We start from the raw sequence: 27,086 nt of genomic DNA, 5'->3' as shown, positions 1-27,086 counted from the left end.
ATAATAGTATTTGTTTAACTAAAACTCATATTCAATTAGAAGATAAACATCAATGGCCACTATAACATGTTAAGATATGGGTTCTTTTCCATACCTGACTGTAACAGTAACAGATTCCAACAGCTGTAGTACCAGTTGGTTGCACTTAGCTTACAAAATAATAATTTAAAAAAAATCTAATTTCCTAGCATCCCACCTCTAGACTTTAAATTCTAACTACTAAAGATTTCGTTTGCGCTGATATGTGCTCATGGATCATATTTTGTGTTACAACCCCTAATAAAATACAAGAGATCTATATTGGGGGTGCCAGCAAAACGCTCAAAATGAGTCATTTTTAATTATTTACTACTGACATTCTGTACCTACTTATTTTTCGATGTTTGTGCTCCTTATAATAAGGAGGTCTACTTAATTCTATAGGCATTTCATGCATTATTACACATATACCATAAAATCTATCTTCTATCTTTCTATCTATATAATATAGATATTTAAAAAATAAAATCACACTTCTTATCTAAATTATGTTGAATATTATATAAACATAAGATTAAACTTTAAATATATTTAGGATGCATATTATAAATAGTGTAAATCTAAATAATGATTTAAAATTTAATCAACTTACTTTGCTCTATTATAGACAGAGAATACCCGATAATAATTAATAAGTGTATTATATATTTTATAATTATAAAATATTCATAAAATGTTATGATGAATGTGGAAAATCAAGTGATTTGTTTGAAATGTTTGCAATTAATTTTCAAGGTTTTCGGTAAAATATAAATTTCGAAACATAGTAATTATGGTTGTTCGCGCCATTGAGCAGCGCGAGTGTTATTGTTATTGTGCCATCACTTCGCAAGTTTTCTCCCTGTCGGCACGGACTACTACCAAAGAATAGATGAAATTAGAAAGGACATTTAATGCAAGGAACGTTTTGCATGTAGTGGGGATGGTGGCCGTCATCTTCTTATTTATGCTGTCAGAGAATTTGTTAGGTTATGAAATTAAGTTTTAATGAACACTATCATACATCGAGCTTGTAATGTTTGTATACATATTGTGAACTATTGCTTTTTCACAATTTCATATATTATTCTGTGCTTGTGCTAATAATTGTTATTGCATTAATTGAATTTTTTTTTTGTCAATTGATTGTGGTTATCGGTGTATTAATTTCTACAATGAATACATCAAAAACTTCAAAGAATTACATCAAATGTTCGTGTTCATATATCATATTTGAATTAAACTGTATTATAATTGAATAATATACCTAGATACTATTTAATTAAAAATAAGCCAAAATTGCAAAAAGTTGGACTTAAAGATTTTAAATTTTTAACTTGAACCGTATCATTTTGTGTATTTTGTTATTAAGTGTCATTATATATTTACACAATATAATTGTAGATATGTTATTACCATTGTGTGGACAGATTGTTTCATAAATTAGAATATGGCCGCCACCTTTTTGTGTGATAAGTATGATTACCATGTTATAAAATTTAATTGTCCACCCCTTGCTACTACAACACTGGACTGAAAACGAGACGTTTACCGCCGGGCCTCTTAGTGTCCTTGAGAGAGGTGTACGGGGAGAATCGTACATGAGCGAATCTGGCGCCATTTATATTTTAATGATAAACCATTCCCTTCAAATAAACTTACATAAATATTATATTATAATAAGCACCAACTATAACATAATATTGTCATATATTATGTTCCACCCGAACATTCCTAACTCTAAAGCACGGACTACGTTTTATTATGCTTAAGTTTATTGTTTGAAGAAATGAGTAGTATGCCTGTAGGCTGCGCTAGATGAGCTCACGTAAAATTCCCCTTTCTACACCTCTCTCGCAGACACTAAGCGGGCCGGCCCCCGTCGGCCGTCACCAGCCTCCTTGACGTTTCCACTTTCCAGTCCAGTGTTGTTTTCCGTGCTGTCGGCTATGATACTAGCGTAGATACCAGGGATATGCTCTTATCAGGCTGATAGTGAGCGGCGTGCGTATTTCTAACGGTATTTTTCGAATTATTTTTTTTGTACTTCAATTTGTATTCGTATTTTTGCTCAATATTGTTTGCCGTTTTAATATCCGATTATGGTAATGTGTCCAGTGCCACCGTAAGTCTGTGTTATTTTAGCTATTTATTATTACAAGGTGGTACTGCAATATGTTATAACCTTTTTCATTCATTTTCATACGAGTTCGGCTAGCCAACAACCAAAAAACATTTTATAATTTTATTACGTTCGTTCTTTCCTCTTTCTTTTTCTTTTCACTCCTCGAGCTGCACGGTCGTTGTCCTAGACAGTGGTCTGTTTCTAACAATACTTAACGCGCCTTAGTTTCAGTATTTTTTTGTGTATCATTATTATACACCAGTAGTTGTTGGTCTGTTTTTTTGTATTTGTGCACTGTATTAGTTTTGTAAGTATCATCGTTATTACATTATAAAATTATTAATTATTATTCCCCAATTCAGGGTGGTCAAGACATACTCACAAAAACACATAATTTGTTTGTATACCTGTTGGTTTGTTTCGTGGTGCATTGTTACTTGAGATATTCGTTTGAGCTGGTGGCCGGTTGGTCGTACAACCTCAGGATTGTCACACATTTTAATTTATATTGTATTATTTTTTATTGTACAAGTGTGGGCATCCCGAGGCGGTAGCGTTCCGGTTTGAAGCCACCAAAAGACACAAGTTCCCAGGTAATAGGCTGACGAGCCTCATTATTACATTTTCTATTTCACAGTGACATGGTAAGTAACAGAAACCAGTACACCGTTGCGACCTAGTCTACATTTTTGTCAACCACCACCACGAGATACGACATCGCGACTCAGTCGACTCTCCCCACCTTGCCGAAAGGCACAGGGTGGAACGGAAAAACAGGTCGCGTTGACGAGTACCGGCCACGGGCGATACGCTCTCTCGTGCATCGACCTCCATGCGACATCCACCAACACGCCGACGTCGATACGAACCAACCCGTACGTCTCTCGCAATCCGACCGACGCACCGACTACTTGATAGCTGAACATTTTGTTTTCCACCACGAACACCTACCTACCGACCGGACGAAAACCACGTTCTCTTATTCTGTATCGTCGCATATCAAACTGTCGTGCTGATATTTTTAATAAATATAAATAATAGTATTGTCGAAACAATTTGTGTCGTGCGTATTATTTTACAAAACTACCTCCACCTCCACAAGGTTCGACCGGCCAACCGCGGACACCTACCAGGATCAACACCACCGTAGTATACATTGTTAAGCCAACAATAACTATTTCATAATTACATTTTTTACTTCATACTATACATTTTTGAACAAACAGGCTCTATTTCATATTATACTCTTGTGGAGCTGGCATATGCCAACAATATTACTTATACATTATTTTACTCATTGTTCCTATTTTTTTTTGTCATTTAGGTACTATATTGGACCAAAAAGGCCATTAAGGGCATTCATTTTAATAGACATAATTATTAAATCGGAGTTAATAAATTGTATCAATTATCGTTATTTTATATTGATATTATATATTGTTATAAGGTATTTATTATTATAGTGGGTACAAAAAAGAAGGCTATTTTTGTTATTGATAAATATAATTATAAACTAATATTAACTTTATCATATACAATTACCATTATTATATATTGTAAGTACTAAGTAGTGCATTAATTTACTACTGCCTACTCGCAGACGTGAAGGCACCTTCGCACGGTTGGCTGAAGTCCGATCACGACAATAATGGTAGAAAAATCGTTTGAAACTAATTTGAAATGGAGTTCTTAGTTATAACATATTCATACTTATATGTCTACTATCACGTCATGCATAGAGTTAATCATTATAAACACAGTAGTTTAAGGTTAATATTTAATTATAATAGAATATATAACTAACAAGTTTTTTTTTTAGAAACACGGAAAAAATAATGCAGAGATTTAAAACATAAAATCACACTTCTTATCTAAATTATGTTGAAGATAATATAAACATATGATTGATCTTCAAATATAATTAAGATGCATATTAAAAATAGTATGAAACTATACATATAATGATTTAAAATTAAATCAACTTACGTTGTACTATTATAGACAGTGAATACCCGATAATTATTAACAAAAGTAGGTATAATATGTTTTATAATAAATTATAAAATATTTATCAATTATTATGATTAAATTGGAAAATCAAGTGATTTATTTGAAATGTTTACAATGAACTTTTAAGCTTTTCGGTAAAATATAAATTTCAAACCATACCTAATAGATTATGACTAACAGTTTCATTTAAAAAAAACTCGGAAAATTGAACGCAGAAATTAAAAAAAAAAAAACACTCTTCTTATCTAAATTATGTTGAATATTATATGAATATAAGATTAAAATTTATACATATTTATGATGCATCTTAAAGTGTGAAATATTATAATTATTTAAAATTAAATCAACTTACAATTATCTATTACAGACATAGAATACCAGATAATAATTAACAAATGTATTATATATTTTATAATTATAAAATAATCACAAAATCTTATGATTAATGTGGACAATCAAGTGATTTATTTGAAATGTTTGCAATGGACTTTCATGTTTTTCGGTAGAATAAAAATTTCGAAACAAAATAATTAGAGTAGATAAATCATTCGAACTTAATTTGAAATAGAGTTCTAAGTTATAACATATTCATACTTATATGTCTACTATCAGGTCATGAATAGAATTAAACATTATAAAAACGTAGTTCAAGGTTAATATTTAATAGATAATAGATAATAAAAAACAGGTTTTATTTTATTAGAAGCTAGGAAAAAATAATTCAGATATTTAAAAAAAAATCACACTTCTTATCTAAATTATGTTGAATATTATATAAACATAAGTTTAAATTTTAATTTAAATATGCATATTATAAATCGTGTAAAATTATATTATTATTTTAAATTAAATCAACTTACTTTGTACTATAATAGACAGAGGATACCCGATAATAAAAATAAGTGTTTAATATAGTTTATAATTATAAAATATTCGTAAAATGTTATGATTAAAGTGGAAAATCAAGTGATTTTTTGAAATGTTTGCAATGAATTTTTAAGTTTTTCGGTAGAATATGATTTTCGAAACATAATAATAAGGGTAGGAAAATTAATTGAAATTGATTTGAACTAGAGTTTTTAGTTATAACAAGTTCATACTTATATGTCTACTATCAGGCCATGTATAGAATTAAACATTATAAACACGTAGGTAGTTTAAAGGTTAATATTTACTAAATTAGATCAGATATATAAAAAATAACATTTCACTTTATATAAATTATGTTGAACATAACATAAGCTTAAGATTAACCATTAAATATATTTAAGATGCATATTATAAATGGTGTAAAATTAAATAATGATTTAAAATTAAATCAACGTACCTAGCTCTATAATCAACAAAAAAAATTCATAAATATTTATGATTAAATCAAGTGATTTTTTGAAATATTTGCAATGAATTTTTAAGTTTTTTGGTCGAATTTAAATTTTGTAACATATTAATTAGGGTAGAAAAATCATTTGACCGTAATTTGATATAGAATTATTAGTTATAACATATTAATACTTATATATCTAACTCTCTAACTACTATCACGTCATGAATAGAATTAAATATTATAAACACAATAGTTTAAGATTAATATTTAATCATCATAGATTATAACTAACAGGTTTTTTTTTAGAAATTCGGAAAAAAAATTTCAAATATTTCAAAAAAAAAATCACACTTCTTATCTTAATTATACTGAATATTATATAAACATAATTTTAAATTTTAAATATATTAAAGATGCATATTATAAAACGTGTAAAATTAAATAATGATTTAAAATTCAATCAACTTACCTAGCTCTATAATCGACAGAGAATATCCGATAATAATAATAAATAAGTGTAAAATATATTCGATAATTATAAAATATTCATAAAATGTTATGATTAAAGTGGAAAATCAAGTGATTTTTTGAAATGTTTGCAATGATTTTTTAAGTTTTTCGGTAGAATATGATTTTCGAAATATAATAATAAGGGTAGGAAAATTAATTGATTAAATTAAATTAACATGTTCATACTTATATGTCTACTATCAGGCCATGCATAGAATTAAACATTATAAAAGTGTAGTTAAGTGTTCAGTACGTGTTCAACCTTCGAACGTTTAGCTCGTGTGTATCGCGAGTGCGTCTTTATGAAGCTTCCGATAAACACATAGTTTAAAGGTTAATATTTAATTATAATAGATTATAATTAACAGCTTTTTTTTTTTTAGAAACTCGGAAAATTGAATACAGAGATTTAAAAAATAACATCTCATTTCTTATCTAAATTATGTTGAGTATAATATAAACATAACATTAAACTTTAAACATATTTACAATACATATTATAAATAGTGGAAAATTAAATAATAATTTAAAATTTAATCAACTTACCATCATCTAATAGACAGAGAATATCCGATAATAATTAATAAGTTTAAAATATATTTTATAATTATGAAATATTCATAAAATGTTATGATTAAGGTGGAGAATCAAATTATTTGTTTGAAATGTTGGCAAAATATTTTTTAGTTTTTCGGTAGAATATAATTTTCGAAACAAAATAATAAGGATAAAAATTCATTTGAACTTAATTTGAAATAGTGTTCTTAGTTTATAACATATTCATACTTATATGTCTATCAGGTCATGCATAGAATTAAACATTATAAACACGTAGTTTAAAATTAATATTTAATTACAATAGATTATAACTAACAGCTTTTTTTTTAGAAACTCGGAAAAATGTATGCTGATATTTAAAAAATAAAATCACACTTCTTATCCAAATTATGTTGAATAATAAATAAGCATAAGATTAAACTTTAAATATAATTAAAATTTTAAAATAGATTATTATAATTAGTGTAAAATTAAATAATTATTTAAAATTAAATCAACTTACTTGTTACTATAATTGACAGAGAATATCCGATAATAATAATTAATAAGTGTACAAATATTTTATAATTATTAAATATTCATCAAATTTTGTGATTAAAGAGGAAAATCAAGTGATTTATTTGAAAAGTTCGCAATGAATTTTCATGGATAATTTTTATAATTTTCATGAATAATCAGGCGAATATAAATTTCGAAACATAATGTATAGGGTAGAAAAATCATTTGTCCTTAAATTGAAATATAGTTCTTAGTTATAAGTTCATAATTTATCAAATATTCATACTCATATGTCTACTATCAGGCAATGAATAGAATAAGACATTATAAACACGTAGGTTAAGGTTAATATTTATTATATATTAGATTATAAAACACATGTTTTTTTTTTTTAGCAGCTCGGAAAAAATAACACAAATATTTAAAAAAAATCACATATCTTCTAAATTATATTAATTATTATACAAACATAAGATTAAACTTTAAATATATTTAAAATTTTAAAATGCATATTATAATTGAAGGGTCCAGTGCAACAATTTGGTATGTCCACTTTTGGAAATTGTTCAGGAGAAGAAAAAAACATTTAAATTCATTAATATTTGTCATACACTTTATTTTTATATAGAAAACATTTAGCATACCTTTTTCTTTATTGATATTATGTATTCAAATTATAATTATATTCACAATAAATGTTATGACCTATAAATAAGATCAATTTATGGATTTACCAGGTTTCTTGCTCTGAAATTTGGTTTTTTTCATTTTTAGTAAGTTATACAATTTATTATATCGTGAATATGTGTGGTATTTTTTATATTTATTTTTAAAACATATAGCATTCATTATTATGAATCAATAATATGAATTAAAATTACAATTATAATAACACAAAAAAAGTTATGACCTTATAAATAGGATAAATTTATGGACTTAGCAGGTTCTTGCTCATAAAATTGAGTTTTATCATTTATCAGTATAACCAACATAATTAGTTTCGGAGCAAAAACCTTGTATGTCCGGACATACCAGGTTCTTGCTCTGAAATGAAATAACCTGGTAAGTCCATTTTGCTTATATCTCCGTAACTAATAATCAGACATACCGGTTTGTTACACCGAATTGTATAGATTTATTTCCTCATAAAGAAACCACGATAAAATTTTTTTTGAAAAAGTGGACATACAAGGTTGTTGCACTGGACCCTTCAATTAGTGTAAAATTAAATAATTATTTAAAATTAAACAATTATTTAAAATTAAATCAACTTACGTGGTTCTATAATCGACAGAAAATATCCGATAGTGTAAATTACATTAATAAGTGTACAATATATTTTATAATTATAAAATATTCATCAATTGTTATGATTAAAGTGGAACATCAATTGATGTTTTTGAAATGTTAGTACCTATTGGATTTTTAAGTTTTTCAGTAGAATATAATTTTCGAAACATAATAATAAGGGAAGAAAAATCATTTGAACATAATTTGAAATAGAATTCTTAGTTATAACATATTCATACTTATATGTCTATTATCAGATCATGCATTGAATTAATCATTATAAACACAGTTATTTAAGGTTAATATTTAATTATTTAATATTATAAGTAACAGTTATATTTTTTTTTTAAACTTGGGAAATTGAATGAAGATATTTAAAAAATCAAATCAAACGTCTTATCTAAATTATGTTGAATATTATATAAACACAAGATCAAAAATAATAAATATATTAAAAAAGCACATTATATTTAGTGTAAAATTAAAAAATTATTTATATTTAAATCAACTTACGATCTACTATAATAGAAAAAGAATACCCGATAATAATTAATAAGTGTATAATATATTTTATAATTATAAAATGTTCATCAAATTTTGTGATTAAAGTGGAAAATCAAGTGATTTGTTTCAAATGTTTGCAATGAATTTTCATGTTTTTCGGTCGAATATAAATCTCAAAACAGAGTAAAAATATGGATGGTAGAAAAATCATTTGAACTTAATTTGAAAACGGGTTCTTAGTTATAACTTATTCATACTTATAAATATCTACTATCAGGCCATGCATAGAATTAAACATTATAAATAAATAGTTTAAGATTAATATTTAATTATAATGGATTATAACTGACAGTTTTATTTTAAAAACTCGGAATATTGAAGGCTGATATTTAAAAAAAAATCACACTTCTTATCTAAATTATGTTAAGTATTATATAAACATATGATTAAACGTTAAATATATTTAAGATGCATATTATAATTAGTGTTAAATTAAACAAGTATTTAAAATTAAATTAACTTACGTGGTACTATTATAGACAGTGAATATATTATATAGTTATAAAATATTCATAAAATGTAATGATTAAAGAGCAAAATCTGGTGATTTATTTGAAATGTTTTCAATGAATTTTTATGTATTTCGGTAGATTATAATTTTCGAAACATAATAATAAGGGTAGAAAAATCATTTGACCTTAATTTGAAATAGAATTCTGAGTTATAACATATTCACACTTATATAGTTATATATCTATTATAGTCGTATATAAATTTTGAAAAATAATAATTATGGTTGAAAAATTATTTGATCTTAATTTGAAATAGAGTTCTTAGTCATATCATATTCATACTTATGTGTCTACTATCAAGACATGCATAGAATTAAACATTATAAGCACGTTGTTTAAGTTTAATTTTAAATTATAATAGATTATAACTAAATGATTTATTTTTAGGAATCCTCGGAAACTTGAATGTAGATATTTAAAAAAAAAATCACACTTTTTATCTCAATTATGTTGAATATAATATAAACATAATATGATTAACCGTTGAATATATTTAAAATGTATATTATAAATCGTGTAAAATTAAATAATGATTTAAAATTAAATCAACTTACCTAGCTCTATAATCAACAAAGAAAATTCATAAATTGTTATGATTAAAGTGGAAAATCAATTTATTTATTTGAAATGTTTGCAATGTTTTTTTTTTAGTTATTCGGTAGAATATAATTTTCGTAACACAATAATGAGGGTAGAAAAATCATTTGAACTTAATTTGAAATAGAGTTCTTAGTTATAACATATTCATACTTTTATGTCTACTATCAGGCAATGCATAGAATTAAACATTATAAAAGTGTAGTTAAGAGTTCAATACGTGTTCAACCTTCGAACGTTTACCACGTGTGTATCGCGAATGCGTCTTTATGAAGCTTCCGATAGCATATCCAAACCGTCTTCATTCTTCAGGTAATATGCTTAGTATTTGACCAAAAACCCCCAATATGTCCACCAGTCCCCCAAAGGGGCACTCACCTAGGATAAAACCTACAAAAATAGGTGCAGCAGCTCAAAAACCTCAAAAAATTACAACAACCAAACTTACATACAAGCCTACCAAAAATACCACATCGCCAATTAAACTCGATAAGTATACCTCAAAACCACAATCCAGCCGGCGTACATCATTAGCAAGCGATAACGCGATCGCTAATCACAGTATCCCCGCCTCCCTATCTACATCGCATAATCACTATATCGCTAATGAACCCATTAGCACTATCGATAACATCCACACTGTATTCAATTATCCACCGGCCCCAACGTCTTTAAATAATACACACAGCATGAATATACCACAACACAACAAAAGTGATATCACATTTGAAACAATAACCGCAAACGATAAAACACCGTCGAGAGACCAGGCAATAGTCTTCAACTCCATAGACGGCATTCCACAAAAAGAGTATGTTATAGCAGTTGGAAAAATAGTCTCTCCCAAAAATATCTCATTCGTATCTAGAATTTCTAACAACCGGTTCTGCATATTCCTATCTAGCAAACAAATCTTAGAGAACCTATTAGACACACACCCTACCATAACAATTAACAACCAGGATCTACAAATTCGAAGACTAAACAACCCAGCCAAAAGGATAGTAATATCCAACGTCTGTCCTTCTATCAACAACCAAAGCATCCTTGACCAATTAAAAATGCTTAACATTATTCCTGTCTCTCAAATAAGCCACCTCAAAGCTGGAATTTTCGCAGAAGGATACGATCATATTCTCAGTTTCCGCCGACAAATGTACATAAAATACGACGACATTCCAAAAATACCAAGCTCTATATTAATCAATGCAAACGACTCACAATTTCGCATATTTTTCACGGACCATAAAATAACATGCTTCAACTGCAAATCTATTGGACACACCTCCTCGACGTGCAAAAAAGTAATGGTAAACATCATGGAAATCTCTACCCCACCTCACCAGACAAATGTAACTGAGATAAATTCTACGTCAGATAACCAAAAAATCGACCTTATCGAAAACTCCCAACCTTCTAACAAGTCCCCAATGCTCATTACCTTCGATAAAATCACCTCAGATTGGAACGTCACCACAGAATCATTACCTCACAAACGAAGGGCACCTCCAACATTAATCTCCTCAGCCCCCTCCAGCCCACTATTCACAACTCCCCAAGAGTCACTGCTCCTAGAGGAAAAAAAACAACATAAAAAAATCAAAACGACAGAATAATCCTCAGTTTCTGAAAACACCCTAACCAATCAAGACACACTATTCTCTCTACCGGATTCATTGCACAAGCCAGAAAATCGTACCCGATCAAATTCGCGCAAACGTTTTTCCGAGGACTTCAACTCATTCGGACCCCATCAGCAATAACCTAATCTAACGTCATTCGAGCAACATAATCAATCGAACTTAAATTTTTCACAATTTAAACACATAATAGAAATTATTGCCACACTTGAACAACGGCTAGACACAATCCAAGAATATGAAGTAGAAGGAGACAACATATTGGAATTACTCGAAAAAATCAGACCCTTCCTACTAACCACTAAAGCTAAAAACAATATAACTCGGATAACCAGTAAACTTTTCAAAGCACTTGAAGCGTCCACGGGAGCTTCAGTAGCTGACTCTGAAACTTACTGATTCTTAGCTATACATGCACATTACACAACACCCAACACTTGAAAAAATCCATAACAAGACAAACTAACACGACTCAATATCATATTAAAAAAAAAAAAAAAAAAAAAAAAAAAAAATGGTTAGTATTATACAGTGGAACCTCAACGGCTTCTCCAAAAAACAAGAAGAGCTGAAACTCATCATACAAAATCACGTTCCCCAAATTCTATGCCTTCAAGAAACTAATATCAAAGACAACTGCACCGCCCACCTCAAAAATTATGTAGGATTTAGCAAAAATAGAACCACATCAGATATAGCCAGCGGAGGAGTCACAATATTTATAAAATCCAACATACCAAGCAAAGAAATAAAAATAAACAGCAACCTTGAAACAATAGCTATATCTGTCGAACACATCGAAACATTCACAATATGCAACATTTACCTCCCAAACCAAACTGACTTTCATTAACAGACCTGGAAAATATTATGCGACAACTTCCTAAACCCTTTATACTAGTAGGAGACTTCAATTCACACAATATAATTTGGGACTCATACAGCTCCAACCCAAGGGGAAAATTAATAGAAAAACTTATACAAAATGAAGACCTTGTACTGCTCAATGACACAACTCCAACGCATATAAACCTAGGAAATGGTAACTTTTCTAGCATAGATCTATCTCTAAGTACACCATCTATTGCACAGAGGCTCGAATGGGAGGTACTTTCAGAAATTTACAGCAGAGACCACATTTCAATCAAAATCAAAATATTACCAAGAGAAGTGAACAATAAATGTTCAAACAAACAAAGGTGGAATTTAAAAATCCAAATTGGAACCTGTATACCGACATACTAGAAGAAGAAATCCAAAAAATAGTCGACCTTAACATCTTTAATATAGAAGAAACTATCCAAAACTTCACAAACCTTATAATCAACAGCGCGAAAAAGGCAATAGGCACAACCTATCAATAAAAAAAACCCAGAGTACCCTGGTGGAACGATAAAATAAAAGAAGCCGTATCCAACAAAAACAAAGCACCAATAAATTTCAAAAAAAACAAAACCACTACTTGCACTTGAAATACTTCAAAAACATAAAAACGACAATATATTTTACACAGACGCCTCCAAATCAGAAGAAAGAGTGGGAATAGCAATCATTAGCGAAAACCTCACATCCGCTTTCAAACTTCCTGAATGTTGTTCCATCTACACAGCGGAAACCATAGCAATCCTGAAGACAGTGGAACTCATAATTGACCAAAGGAATGCACTGCTTGTGGAACTAAACTCTCGGTTAACCATATAATTACCGAATGCTTCCAATACGCAGACAAACATAGACATTTTGAAATACCCAACACAATAGATGCAGCCCTCGGACCCGACGCAATCAAAACCACACAAATCATCAAATTCCTAATCAAGACAAACTTGTATAGTAAAATTTAAATTTAAAAATGTACTATAAACAATATTGTAACTAATGGACTTCGCTGCCGATGTTAATAAGATCAATTAAAAAAAAAAAAAAAAGTATTATTTAATTAAAATAGATTATAACTAACAGCTTTTTTTTTTTTAGAAAGTCGGGGAAAATTCACATATTAAAAAAAAAAAATGACACTTCTTATCTAAATTGTGTTGATTATTATATAAACATAAGTTTAAAGTTTAAATATATTAAAGATGCATATTATAAATCGAGTGAACTCATATTATAATTTTAAATTAAATCAACTTACGTCGTACTATAATAGACAGAGAATACCCGATCGTAAAAATAAGTGTTTGATATAGTTTATAATTATAAAATATTCATAAAATGTTATGATTAAAATGGAAAATCAAGTGATATATTTGAAATTTGAAATGCATTTTTATGTTTTTCGATAGAATATAATTTTCGAAACATAACAATTATTGTTAGCGCTCGAATGGTATTATATTATTATTATTATTACTTTATAAGTTGTCGCCGCTCGCTATCTCAGCCATATTATATTATTATCTTTATATTGTACTTGCGATAATTTGTGTTATAAGCAGTTGCGTATCGAAACTTGTACCGAGCACAGCGAGCGACCCTACAGCTATTCGTGTTTAATAAAGTCTTATACAGTCCACTTAAATCGTCAGTCTTTTTTATTAAAGATTTGTTCTCAGCTATTAAACATGGTCCATTCGATCCGGATGAAAACCGTATAGTTTGTATTTATTTTAGTGCGTCGGTTAAAAGTCACATGTGCGTGTTTAAATTGGATTAATATAAATTATAGCCTTGTCGAAAAGTATATTCGCACGTGAACATCGTTTTTTGTATAAAATATTAAAATAATATAATCGTGTAAAAAAAAAAGGGTTGCTAGTGGCGTAAAATATATTTTCGATCGTCTTATAAATGCCAAAGTATATTCGCGTATACGTTTCTGGTTTTCATCGTATTTATGAGCATAATATAACTTATAGCTCTGTCGAAAGAATATACGTTTGAATATATTCTCACGAATATATGCTGTTAAAGAATACAATATTGCGTTCGTCGAATATTGTTATTTTACGTGTGCCTGGTCAAGAATATTAAAGATAGCCGATTGCTGCGTCAAGGTCATCATATTGAAGACAGATGTAAGGTAAGAGAGTCTCAATTTTCTAGTATTTTAAAATACGTTTGTAAAATTTCCAAAGTCCCCTTCCTAATTTATACAGTGTGTGTAATCGGCCGCGTTATATACACAGTATCACAGCCTAAGCCTGAAATAAATGCGATAAATTAGATTCGAAGCGTTTCAATATTAGTCCGCCGTATAGAATAAACGCTTAAAACGTTCGAAAGCGTATGGATAAATGCTTATCAGTAGACTTCGACCGCTATAATTTTATTGCGAAGAAGTAAATAGACTGCAAATTAATCACAATTTCGTTATATCGTGTTATAGCCTATTTCTCTTATCCTTCGACACATCGTAAATTATCAATTGTCGACTATCGCGTATTTATTATATTAATTTATAACGGCAAAATGGGAAGCAATCTAATATCAAGGCGAGGACAACTCAAAGGTAATCTAACGCGTTTTTGGAATTATGTGTATGTTACGGACAATGATCCTAAACAAATCAGTATGCGAAGATCGAAGATTGAAGATGTGTGGGAGGAGTTTCACCAGGTACAGTCAGAGATTCGAGCTGACGAAGATGCAGGCGAACATGAAGGATATCAATTAGAATTTGAAGAATTATATTTTAAGGCCTTGGCTATTGCGGAAGAGAGACTTCAACAGTTAGAAGCGAAAGAAAGTTCGTCAATCGATACACAGGTAGAAAAAGAAAAAATCAATGTGAGAGAGACGAGCAACGCCGTACCGCTGATGAAACTAGCAGCATTAAACGTACCAGTATTCTCAGGTGTATATACCGAATGGGCTCCCTTCTATGATATGTACACTGCATTGATTCACAATAATAATAGTTTAACAACGATACAAAAGTTCTTTTATCTACGTTCTTCGTTATCTAGCGACGCGGCGAGCTGCGTCAAAAACCTAGAGACCACCGCTAATAACTATGAACACGCGTAGAACAGTTTGGTTACGAGGTACAATAATAAAAAATTATTAGTACAAACGCACGTAAAAGGTATTTGTGATTTACCTACAGTGAAAGCGAGTTCATCCACTAGTTTACGACAATTTGCGGACAGTTTACGCGGTCATATATCGGCATTAAGAACATTGAAACAACGTCCTTCAGAGTGGGGACCGTTATTAACACATATTATATGTACCAAATTAGATGCGGTTACTATTAGCGAATGGGAGACGAAATGTGCGAGGGATGAAATTAAAGAAATCGACGAATTACTCGAATTTTTAGAAGCCCGTTTTCACGTATTAGAAGCAGTCGAGTCGTCTAAAAAATTTTACAATATTTCTAAATATAGTACTGAAATCAATTATACAGGTCGAAAAGTTCAATACACAAAAAACAACACATCATCTGCTTCGTTAGTAAATACCTCAGAATTAAAATGTTATGTATGTCAACTATCGCACACTATTTACAAATGTCCAAAGCTTATCGCGCTATCACCAATCGACCGAATCAAAAAGGTAAATGACCTCAATTTGTGCAATATATGTCTACGGCGTCACGACAAAAAAAAGTGTTTCGAGCGATATTGTCTGAAATGTGCTAAGCCATATAATACCATGTTACATGTAAACAATTATAAACACCAACAAAGTTCAACATTCGAAACATCGACGGCAAGCAGTAAAGCTGCGGAAGAAACGGCCGTATCAAACACGGTGACCGCCCATGCATTTGCGTTAGATGAACAAGTATTGCTAGCTACAGTAGTAGCTCTAGCTGTGAGTCCCTACACAAGAACAGCAACAGTTCGAGCTCTGTTAGACTCCGGGTAACAGAAAAACTTTATCACATAAGAGATGATGCAGACACTGCGTTTAAAAAAAAATAAAGTCAAGCACGTAATTAGCGGTATCTGGAAAATAGTACAACATGCGTCGTCGGCAGTATGGCTAAAAATAAAATCTCGTGTAAGTGATTACTCGGTGTATTTGCCGATGATAGTGGTACCAAAGTTTACGGGTCAATTACCTCCACGAAATATAAAAACCATATACAATGTTCCCGATAATATTAAATTGGCCGATACACATTTTAATACGCCCCAAAAAATTGACATATTATTGGGTGCAACACATTTTTATGAATTCTTATGCGATGGACAAACACATCCTTCGACTAACGGACCGTTGTTCCAAGAAACAGTATTTGGATGGGTAGCTGCTGGACCAATATCGGAAAATAAGTTATCAAAAATATCGACGTCGAACTCATTTTTTAGCATGACCGAAAGTGAGCCTACACTAGAGAACGTATTACAGCAATTTTGGTTGATAGAAGACGTAAGCGACACACCACCTTATACAATCGAGGAACGTACGTGTCAAAAATATTTTAAAAATACCGTTATTAGAAATGACGAAGGACGTTTTGTCGTACACTTGCCGTTTCGGGACAACGCAACAAAACTGGGAAAATCGTACGAAATTGCTAAACGCCGTTTTTTAGCAATATAACGTAAATTCCAGAAAGATAAAAAATTAAAGGAAGAATATTTTTCTTTTATGAAAGAGTATGAGTCATTACCATATGAGCAGAATGGATGATAATGAGCAATCCGAAAACGCAGATCAAATATGCTATTTGCCGCATCATGCCGTAAGGAAGGACTGAGCACGTCTACAAAACTGCGAGTAGTGTTCGACGCGTCTTGTAAAACAGAAAATGGTATTAGTCTTAATGATGTGTTATTAAAGGGCCCCGTTATCCAAGACGAGTTATTATACATTATTTCGCGATTTCGGATTCATAACTATGTCTTAACGGCCGATATAGTTAAGATGTATCGGCAAATATTAATGACCAATAAACATCGCGATTATCAAAGGATATTATGGCGCACCGATCCTAATCAACCCATACAAATATATCGTCTAAACACAGTTACATACGGTACGGTTCCCGCATCATATTTAGCGACAGGTTGTTTACAGGTGTTGGCCGAAACGGTACGCGAACAATTTCCATACATCACATCTATTATCAACCGCGATTTTTATATGGACGACCTACTGACCGGAGCCGATACAGAAGAGGAAGTGATTAAAATACGCGACGGCTTGATCGCAGTTATGAGCAGTGCCGGCCTAACGTTACGAAAATGGTCATCTAACGATACAAGTTTGATAACATCTAGTCTACCGGGCGAAAACATAGAAATATCAAATAGGTACAAACTCAATCATTCGTTAAAGAAAATATTAGGTTTATTTTAAGATGCTACGTCAGATAAATTAAAATATAATGTGCGCGAAAGCAAGAAGGTAGAGGGGATGCCTGTTACTAAACGTGAAATGCTATCCGATATAGCTGCGATTTTCGACCCGTTGGGTTTAGTCGGACCATTGATAGTTCGAGCGAAAATAATATTACAATCGTTATGGCGTAAGAATATTGATTGGGACGAACCCGTTCCGGCGGATATACGAGAACAATGGTTTGAATATAGAACACAATTATCCGCCGTAAACAAGTTGTCAATATCACGAAAAATTACAAACAACTTAAAATCATGTTTTATTGAGGTCCATGGATTCTCGGACGCTAGCACATTGGCGTATGGATGTTGTTTATATTTGAGGTGTACGGATGATGCGGGTATTCATCATACTAATCTAATATGCGCAAAATCCAAGGTAGCGCCTTTGAAAACACTGTCATTACCGCGACTAGAACTCTGTGCGGCACTGTTGTTAACGCGCCTAGCGAATAAATTAATACCGAAGTTACAATTAAAAATTAGGCAACAGTATTTTTGGACTGATTCCAAAATAGTATTAGCATGGATTGCCTCATCTTCGACGAAATGGAGAACGTTTGTTGCCCATTGAGTAGCTGGAATCCAAAACAAAACAACAATGAGCCATTGGAGTCACATCAGTACAAGCGATAACCCGGCTGACGTGATATCTAGAGGTTGCTGTCCGTCTAAATTAATTAATTTAGATTTATGGTGGTCGGGTCCTAACTGGTTGACGAAGATGAATCTACTTGGCCCAAATACTCAGATGTTCATCATGAATTAGAAAACATTCCGGAAAGTAAAGACAATAATATTAGCGTTATGTGTGTCATTGATCATGAAGATTTTATATTAAATAATTATGAGTCATTGACTAAGTGTTTAAGAGTAACCGCATATTGTCTAAGGTTTATAAATAACGTGCGTACGCGTAAGAATAATGATATTAAATTAACAGGTCCGTTAATGCCAGAAGAATTGGAAAAGGCAACTTTAAAATTGATAAAAAATACACAAAATATTGGTTTTGTTGACGAACTACGGGAATTGACAAACAGCAAGGCAGTTTCAACCAATAGTAAACTTTTTCGCCTCAGACCATTTATTGACAGTAACGGTGTCATACGCGTTGGCGGTAGAACGCCGCAACCATCGATATTTTTCAACGTCACCCCATTGCATTACCCGTGAACTGTGAGTTTGCAAAAATGTTATTTCGTGAACAGCATATAATTCTTATGCACGGTGGTCCGCAGATTTTACGAGTATTATCAACTATTCGTTTAAAATATTGGCCAATTAACGGTCAAAATTTAGCGCATAATACGCGCATAATATATTTTTTTTTTATTGTTTATGTTGAAAATTAATATTTTCATGCCAGGAGTGTGATAGCGCTCGAATGGTATTATATTATTATTATTACTTTATAAGTTGTCGCCGCTCGCCATCTCAGCCATATTATATTATTATCTTTATATTGTACTTGCAATAATTTGTGTTATAAGCAGTCGCGTATCGAAACTTGTACCGAGCACAGCTAGCGACCCTACAGCTATTCGTGTTTAATAAAGTCTTACACAGTCCACTTAAATCGTCAGTCTTTTTTATTAAAGATTGGTTCTCAGCTATTAAACATGTTCGAGCCGGATAGAAATATCGTTTGAACTTAATTTGAAATAGAGTTTTTAGTTATAACATATTCAAAATTTTATGTCTACTATCAGGTCATGCATAGAATTAATCATTATAAACACAGTAGTTTAAGATTAATATTTAATTATAATAGTTTATAGCTAAAAGTTTTATTTTTAGAAAATCTCGGAAAATTGAATGCAAATATATATAAATAATAAATATATATAAAATCGCAATTCTTATCTCTGTTGAATATTATATAAACAAAAGATTAACCGTTAAATATATTTAAGATGCATATTTATAAACCGTGTAAAATAAAATAATTATTTAAAATGTAATCAACTTACGTTGCTCTTATTATAAAAAGAGAATACCCAATAATAATTAAAAATTGTATATTATATTTAATAATTATAAAATATTCATAAATTGTTATGATTAAAGTTGAAAACCAAATTGATTTATTTGAAATGTTGCCACAGAATTTTTTAGTTTTTCGGTAGAATATAATTTTTGAAACATGATAATAAGGGTAGAAATATCGTTAGACCTTAATTCGAAATGGAGATCTGAGTAAAAACATATTCATATTTTTATCTTTAGTATCAAGCCATGCATAGAATTAATCATTATAAACACGGTAGTTTAAGGTTAATATTTAATTATAATAGTTTATAACTAACAGGTATTTTTTCATTTAGAAACACGGAAAAAATAATGTGGAGATTTAAAAAATAACATCTAACCTCTTATCTAAATTATGTTGAACATAATATAAACTTAAGATTGAACTTAAAACGTATTTAAGAGCCATGATATTATAATAGTGTAAAACCAAATAATGATTTAAAATTAAATCAACTTACGTTGTACTATTATAGACAGTGAATACCAGATAAAAATGAATAAAATTATAATTATTTTTTAAAATCATAAACTATTCATAAAATATAATGATGAGAGTGGAAAAACAAGTGATTTATTTGAAATCTTTTCACTGAATTTTTATGTTTTTATGTAGAGTTTAATTTTCGAAACATAATAATTAGGGTAGAAAACTCATTTGATCTTAATTTTATATAGAGTTCTTAGTTTTATCATATTCATACTTTTATGTCTAATATCAGGCCATGCATAGAATTAATCATTATAAACACAGTAGTTTAAGGTTAATATTTAATTATAATAGATTATAACTAACAGGTATATTTTTTTTAGAAACACGGAAAAAATAATTCAGATATTTAAAAAAAAAAATCACACTATTTATTTAAATCATGTGGGATATAATATAAACATATGATTGATCTTCAAATATATTTAAGATGCATATTATAAATCGTGTGAAATTAAATAAATGTTATGATTAATGTGGAAAATCAAGTTATTTGTTTGAAATTTTTGAAATTAATTTTCAAGTTTTTCGGTAAATTATAAGCTTTGAAACATAATAATTAGGATAAAAAAATCATTTGAACCTCATTTGAAATAGAGTTCTAGGTTATAACATATTCATACTTCTATGTCTACTATCAGGCCATGCATAGAATTAAACATTATAAACACGTAGGTAGTTTAAGGTTAATATCTAACTAAATAGATTATAACTAACAGTTTTTTTTTTTAAAAAACTCGGAAAATTGAATGCAGATATTTAAAAAAAAAATCACACTTCTAATCTAAATTATGTTGAATATTATATAAACATTAGTTTTAGCTTTAAATATATTAAAGATGCATATTTTAAATCGTGTGAAATTATATTATTATTTTAAATTACATCAACTTACGTTGTACTATAATAGACAGAGAATATCCGATAATAAAAATAAGTGCAGAATATATTTTATAATTATAAAAATTCATAAAATATTATGATTAAAGTGGAAAATCAAATGATTTTTTGAAATGTTTGCAATGAATTTCTAAGTTTTTCGGTAGAATATAAGTTTCGAAACATAATAATAATTAGAATAGAAAAATCGTTTGACATTAATTTGAAATAGAGTTCTTAGTTAGTTAGTAATATGTTTTATGTTCATACTTATATGTCCACTATCAGGACATGCATAGAATTAAACATTATAAACCCGTAGTTTAAGGTTAATATCTAACTAAATAGATTATAGCTAACAGTTTTATTTTTAAAAAAACTCGGAAAATTGAATGCAGATATTTAAAAAAAAATCACACTTCTTATTTAAGTCTTGTTGAATATAACATAAACATATATTTAATTTTTAAATATAATTATGATGAAATGTAATAGATCGTGTAAAATTAAATAATGATTTAATATTAATTCAACTTACGTTGCGCTTATCATAAAAAGAGAATACCAAATAATAATTAATATATTTTATAATTATTATAAATTATTCATAAAATGTAATGATTAAAGAGAAAAATCTAGTGATTTATTTGAAATGTTTTCAATGAATTTTTATGTATTTCGGTAGAGTATAATATTTTCGAAACATAATATTAAGGGTAGAAAAATCATTTGACCTTAATTTGAAATAGACTTCTGAGTTATAGCATAAACATATTTATATGTCTAGTATCAAGCCATGCATAGAATATATAATTATATTAATATTATATAATAATTATATATATAAAACATATAATTAATCATTATAATCACAGTAGTTTAAGTTTAATATTTAATTATAATAGATTATAACTAACAACTTTTTTTTTAGAAACTCACAAAAATGAATGCAGGGATTTAAAAACTAACATCTAACTGCTTATCTAAATTATGTTGAATATTATACAAACATAAGATTTTACTTTAAATATATTTAAAATTTTTAAATGCATATTATTATTAGTGTAAAATTAAATAATGGTTTAAAATAAATCAACTTACCTGGCTCTATACTCGACAGAGAATATCGGATAATTATAATTTATAAGTGTATAACATATTTAATAATTATAAAATATTCATAAATTGTTATGAATAAAGTGGAAAACCAAATTGATTTACTTATTAATTGAAATGTTGCCACAGAATTTTTTTAATTTTTCGGTAGAATATAATTTTTGAAACATGATAACAAGGGTAGAAAAATCGTTTGACCTTAATTTGAAATATAGTTCTGAGTAATAACATATTCATATTTTAATCTCTAATATCAAGCCATGCATAGAATTAATTATTATAAACACTGTAGTTTATGGTTAATATTTAATTATTATAGTATATAACTAACAGGTATTATTTTTTTAGAAACACGGAAAAAATAATGCAGAGATTTAAAACATAAAATCACACTTCTTATCTAAATTATGTTGAAGATAATATAAACATATGATTGATCTTCAAATATAATTAAGATGCTTATTAAAAATAGTATGAAACTATACATATAATGATTTAAAATTAAATCAACTTACGTTGTACTATTATAGACAGTGAATACCAGAAAATAATAAATAAAATAATAATATTTTTTATAATCATAAAATATGATGATGAGAGTGGAAAATCAAGTGATTTATTTGAAATGTATTCAATGAATTTTTATGTTTTTCGGTAGAGTATAATTTTCCAAACATAATAATTAGGGTAGAAAACTCATTTGACCTTAATTTTAAATAGAGTTCTTAGTTTTATCATATTCATAATTTTATGTCTGCTATCATGCCATGCATAGAATTAATCATTATAAACACAGTAGTTTAAAGTTGATATTTAATTATAATAGATTACAACTATCAGGTTTTTTATTTAGATACACGGAAAAAATAATTCAGATATTTAAAAAAAAAAATCACACTATTTATTTAAATCATGTGGGATATAATATAAACATATGATTGATCTTCAAATATATTTAAGATGCATATTATAAATAGTGTAAAATGGTATTATAATTTAAAATTAAATTAACTTACATGGCCCTATAATCGACAGAGAATATCCGATAATTATAATTTATACGTGTATAACATATTTGATAATTATAAAATATTCATAACTTGTTATGATTGAAATGGAAAACCAATCGATTTATTTGAAATGTTGGCAAAAAATTTTTTAGTTTTTCGGTAGAATATAATTTTCGAAACATAATATTAAGGATAAAAATATCATTTGAACTTAATTTGAAATAGAGTTCTTAGTTATAACATATTTATTCTTATATGTCTATTATCAGGTCATGCATAGAAATAATCATTATAAACACAGTTGTTTAAGATTAATATTTAATTATAATAGTTTATAGCTAAAAGTTTTATTTTTAGAAAACCTCTGAAACATGAGTGTAGATATTTAACAAATAAAATCACACTTCTTATCTAAATTATGTTAAATATTATATTAACATATATGATTAACCGTTAAATATATTTAAGATGCATAATATAAATCGTGTGAAATTAAAAAATGATTTAATATGATTTCAACTTACGTTGCGCTTATCATAAAAAGAGAATACCAAATTATAATTAATAACTGTATAATATATTTTATAATTATTATAAACTTTTTATAAAATATAATGATTAAAGAGCAAAATCTAATGATTTATTTGAAATGTTTTCAATGACTTTTTATGTATTTCGGTAGAGTATAATTTGCGTAAAATAATAATAACTGTAGAAAAATCATTTGATCTTAGTTTGAAATAGAGTTCTGAGTTATAACATTTTCATGTTAATATGTCTAGTATCATCCCATGCATAGAATTCATCATTATATACGCAGTAGTTTAAGGTTAATATTTAATTATAATAGATTATAACTAACAGGTTTTTTTTTCGAAACACGGAAAAAGATAATGCAGATGATTAAAAAAAAAAATCACACTTCTTATTTAAATCATGATGGATATAATATAACCATATGATTAATTTTCAAATATATTTAACATGCATATTATAAATAGTGTAAAATTGTATTATGATTTTAAATTAAATTAACTTACATGGCCCTATAATCGACAGAGAATATCCGATAATTATAATTTATAATTGTATAACATATTTGATACTTATAAAATATTCATAAATTATTATGATTAAAGTGGAAAACCAATTGATTCATTTGAAATGTTGGCAAAAAATTTTTTAGTTTTTCGGTAGAATATAATTTTAGAAACTAAATCATAAGGATAAGAAAATCATTTGAATTTAATTTCAAATAGTGTTCATAGTTATAACTTATAACATATTCATACTTGTATGTCTACTATCAAGCCATGCATAGAATTAAACAATATAAACACGTAGTTCTAAATTAATATTTCATTATAATAGATTATTACTAACAACTTTTTTTTTAGAAACTCAGAAAAATGAATGCAGGGATTTAAAAACTAACATCTAACTGCTTATCTAAATTATGTTGAATATTATACAAACATAAGATTTTACTTTAAATATATTTAAAATTTTTAATAAATTATTAATAAATAAATCAACTTACCTGGCTCTATACTCGACAGAGAATATCGGATAATTATAATTTATAAGTGGATAACATATTTAATAATTATAAAATATTCATAAATTGTTATGAATAAAGTGGAAAACCAAATTGATTTATTTGAAATGTTGCCACAGAATTTTTTAGTTATTCGGTAGAATATAATTTTTGAAACATGATAATAAGGGTAGAAAAATCGTTTGACCTTAATTTGAAATATAGTTCTGAGTAATAACATATTCATATTTTAATCTCTTATATCAAGCCATGCATAGAATTAATCATTATAAACACGGTAGTTTAAGGTTAATATTTAATTATTATATTATATAACTAACAGGTATTTTTTTTTTAGAAACACGGAAAAAATAATGCAGAGATTTAAAAAATAACATCTAACCTCTTATCTAAATTATGTTGAAGATAATGTAAACTTAAGATTGAACTTAAAACGTATTTAAGATGCATAATATTATAATAGTGTAAAACTATATAATGATTTAAAATTAAATCAACTTACGTTGTACTATTATAGACAGTGAATACCAGATAATAATAAATAAAATTATAATATTTTTTATAATCATAAAATATGATGATGAGAGTGGAAAATCAAGTGATTTATTTGAAATGTATTCAATGAATTTTTATGTTTTTCGGTAGAGTATAATTTTCAAAACATAATAATTAGGGTAGAAAACTCATTTGACCTTAATTTTAAATAGAGTTCTTAGTTTTATCATATTCATAATTTTATGTCTGCTATCATGCCATGCATAGAATTAATCATTATAAACACAGTAGTTTAAGGTTGATATTTAATATAATTTACATAGATAGATTACAACTAACAGCATTTTTATTTAGTTACACGGAAAAAATAATGCAGATATTTAAAAAAAAAAATTACACTTTTTATTTAAATCATGTGGGATATAATATAAACATATATTTAATTTTTAAATATAATTATGATGAAATATAATAGATCGTGTAAAATTAAATAATGATTTAATATTAATTCAACTTACGTTGCGCTTATCATAAAAAGAGAATACCAAATAATAATTAATAACTGTTTAATATATTTTATAATTATTATAAATTATTCATAAAATGTTATGATTAAAGTTGAAAATCAAGTGATATATTTAAAATTCGCAATGCATTTTTATGTTTTTTGTTAGATTATAAGTTTTGAAACGTTATAATTAGGGTAGAAAACTAATTTAAACCTAATTTGAAAAAGTATTCTTGGTTATAACATATTCATACTTATATGTGTACTATCAGGCCATGCACAGAATTAAACAATACAAACACGTAGTCCTTAATTAATATTTAATTATAATAGATTATTACTAACAACTTTTTTTTTTAGTAACTCAGAAAAATGAATGCAGAGATTTAAAAACTAAGATCTCACTTCATATCCAAATTATGTTGAATATTATACAAACATAAGATTTTACTTTAAATATATTTGAAATTTTAAAATGCATATTGTTAGTAGTGTAAAATTAAATAATTATTTAAAATAAATCAACTTACCTGGCTCTATACTCGACATAGAATATCGGATATATATAATTTATAAGGGTATAACATATTTAATAATTATAAAATATTCATAAATTGTTATGAATAAAGTGGAAAACCAAATTGATTTATTTGAAATGTTGCCACAGAATTTTTTAGTTATTCGGTAGAATATAATTTTTGAAACATGATAATAAGGGAAGAAAAATCGTTTGACCTTAATTTGAAATAGAGTTCTGAGTAATAACATATTCATATTTTAATCTCTAATATCAAGCCATGCATAGAATTAATTATTATAAACACAGTAGTTTATGGTTAATATTTAATTATTATAGTATATAACTAACAGGTATTATTTTTTAGAAACACGGAAAAAATAATGCAGAGATTTAAAACATAAAATCACACTTCTTATCTAAATTATGTTGAAGATAATATAAACATATGATTGATCTTCAAATATAATTAAGATGCATATTAAAAATAGTGTAAAATTAAATAATGATTAAAAAATTAAATCAACTGACGTTGCT

General features: G+C 27.9%; 4 protein-coding genes across 5 annotated transcripts in view; all 4 read left to right on the top strand.

Moving 5' to 3' along the window:
- Positions 1-27,086, top strand: part of LOC149056883 (uncharacterized) — a 145,542-nt gene that overhangs the window by 54,074 nt on the left and 64,382 nt on the right. The window lies entirely within an intron of this gene.
- Positions 16,489-17,145, top strand: LOC149056887 (uncharacterized). Its single transcript, XM_089223221.1, has one exon. The coding sequence runs from the start codon at positions 16,489-16,491 to the stop codon at positions 17,143-17,145; it is 657 nt and encodes a 218-aa protein (XP_089079347.1).
- Positions 17,266-17,904, top strand: LOC149056886 (uncharacterized). Its single transcript, XM_089223220.1, has one exon. The coding sequence runs from the start codon at positions 17,266-17,268 to the stop codon at positions 17,902-17,904; it is 639 nt and encodes a 212-aa protein (XP_089079346.1).
- On the top strand, positions 17,962-18,519 carry LOC149056885 (uncharacterized). Its single transcript, XM_089223219.1, has one exon. It carries the CDS (start codon positions 17,962-17,964, stop codon positions 18,517-18,519), a length of 558 nt encoding a protein of 185 aa, XP_089079345.1.

Source organism: Diuraphis noxia, unplaced genomic scaffold, assembly GCF_037042655.1.
Source record: "Diuraphis noxia isolate RWA-SAM2 unplaced genomic scaffold, SU_Dnox_SAM2 contig0003, whole genome shotgun sequence".
Lineage (NCBI taxonomy): Eukaryota > Metazoa > Arthropoda > Insecta > Hemiptera > Aphididae > Diuraphis > Diuraphis noxia.
The sequence above is the reverse complement of the archived record's forward strand: the minus strand, read 5'-3'. Positions and strand labels throughout refer to the sequence as shown.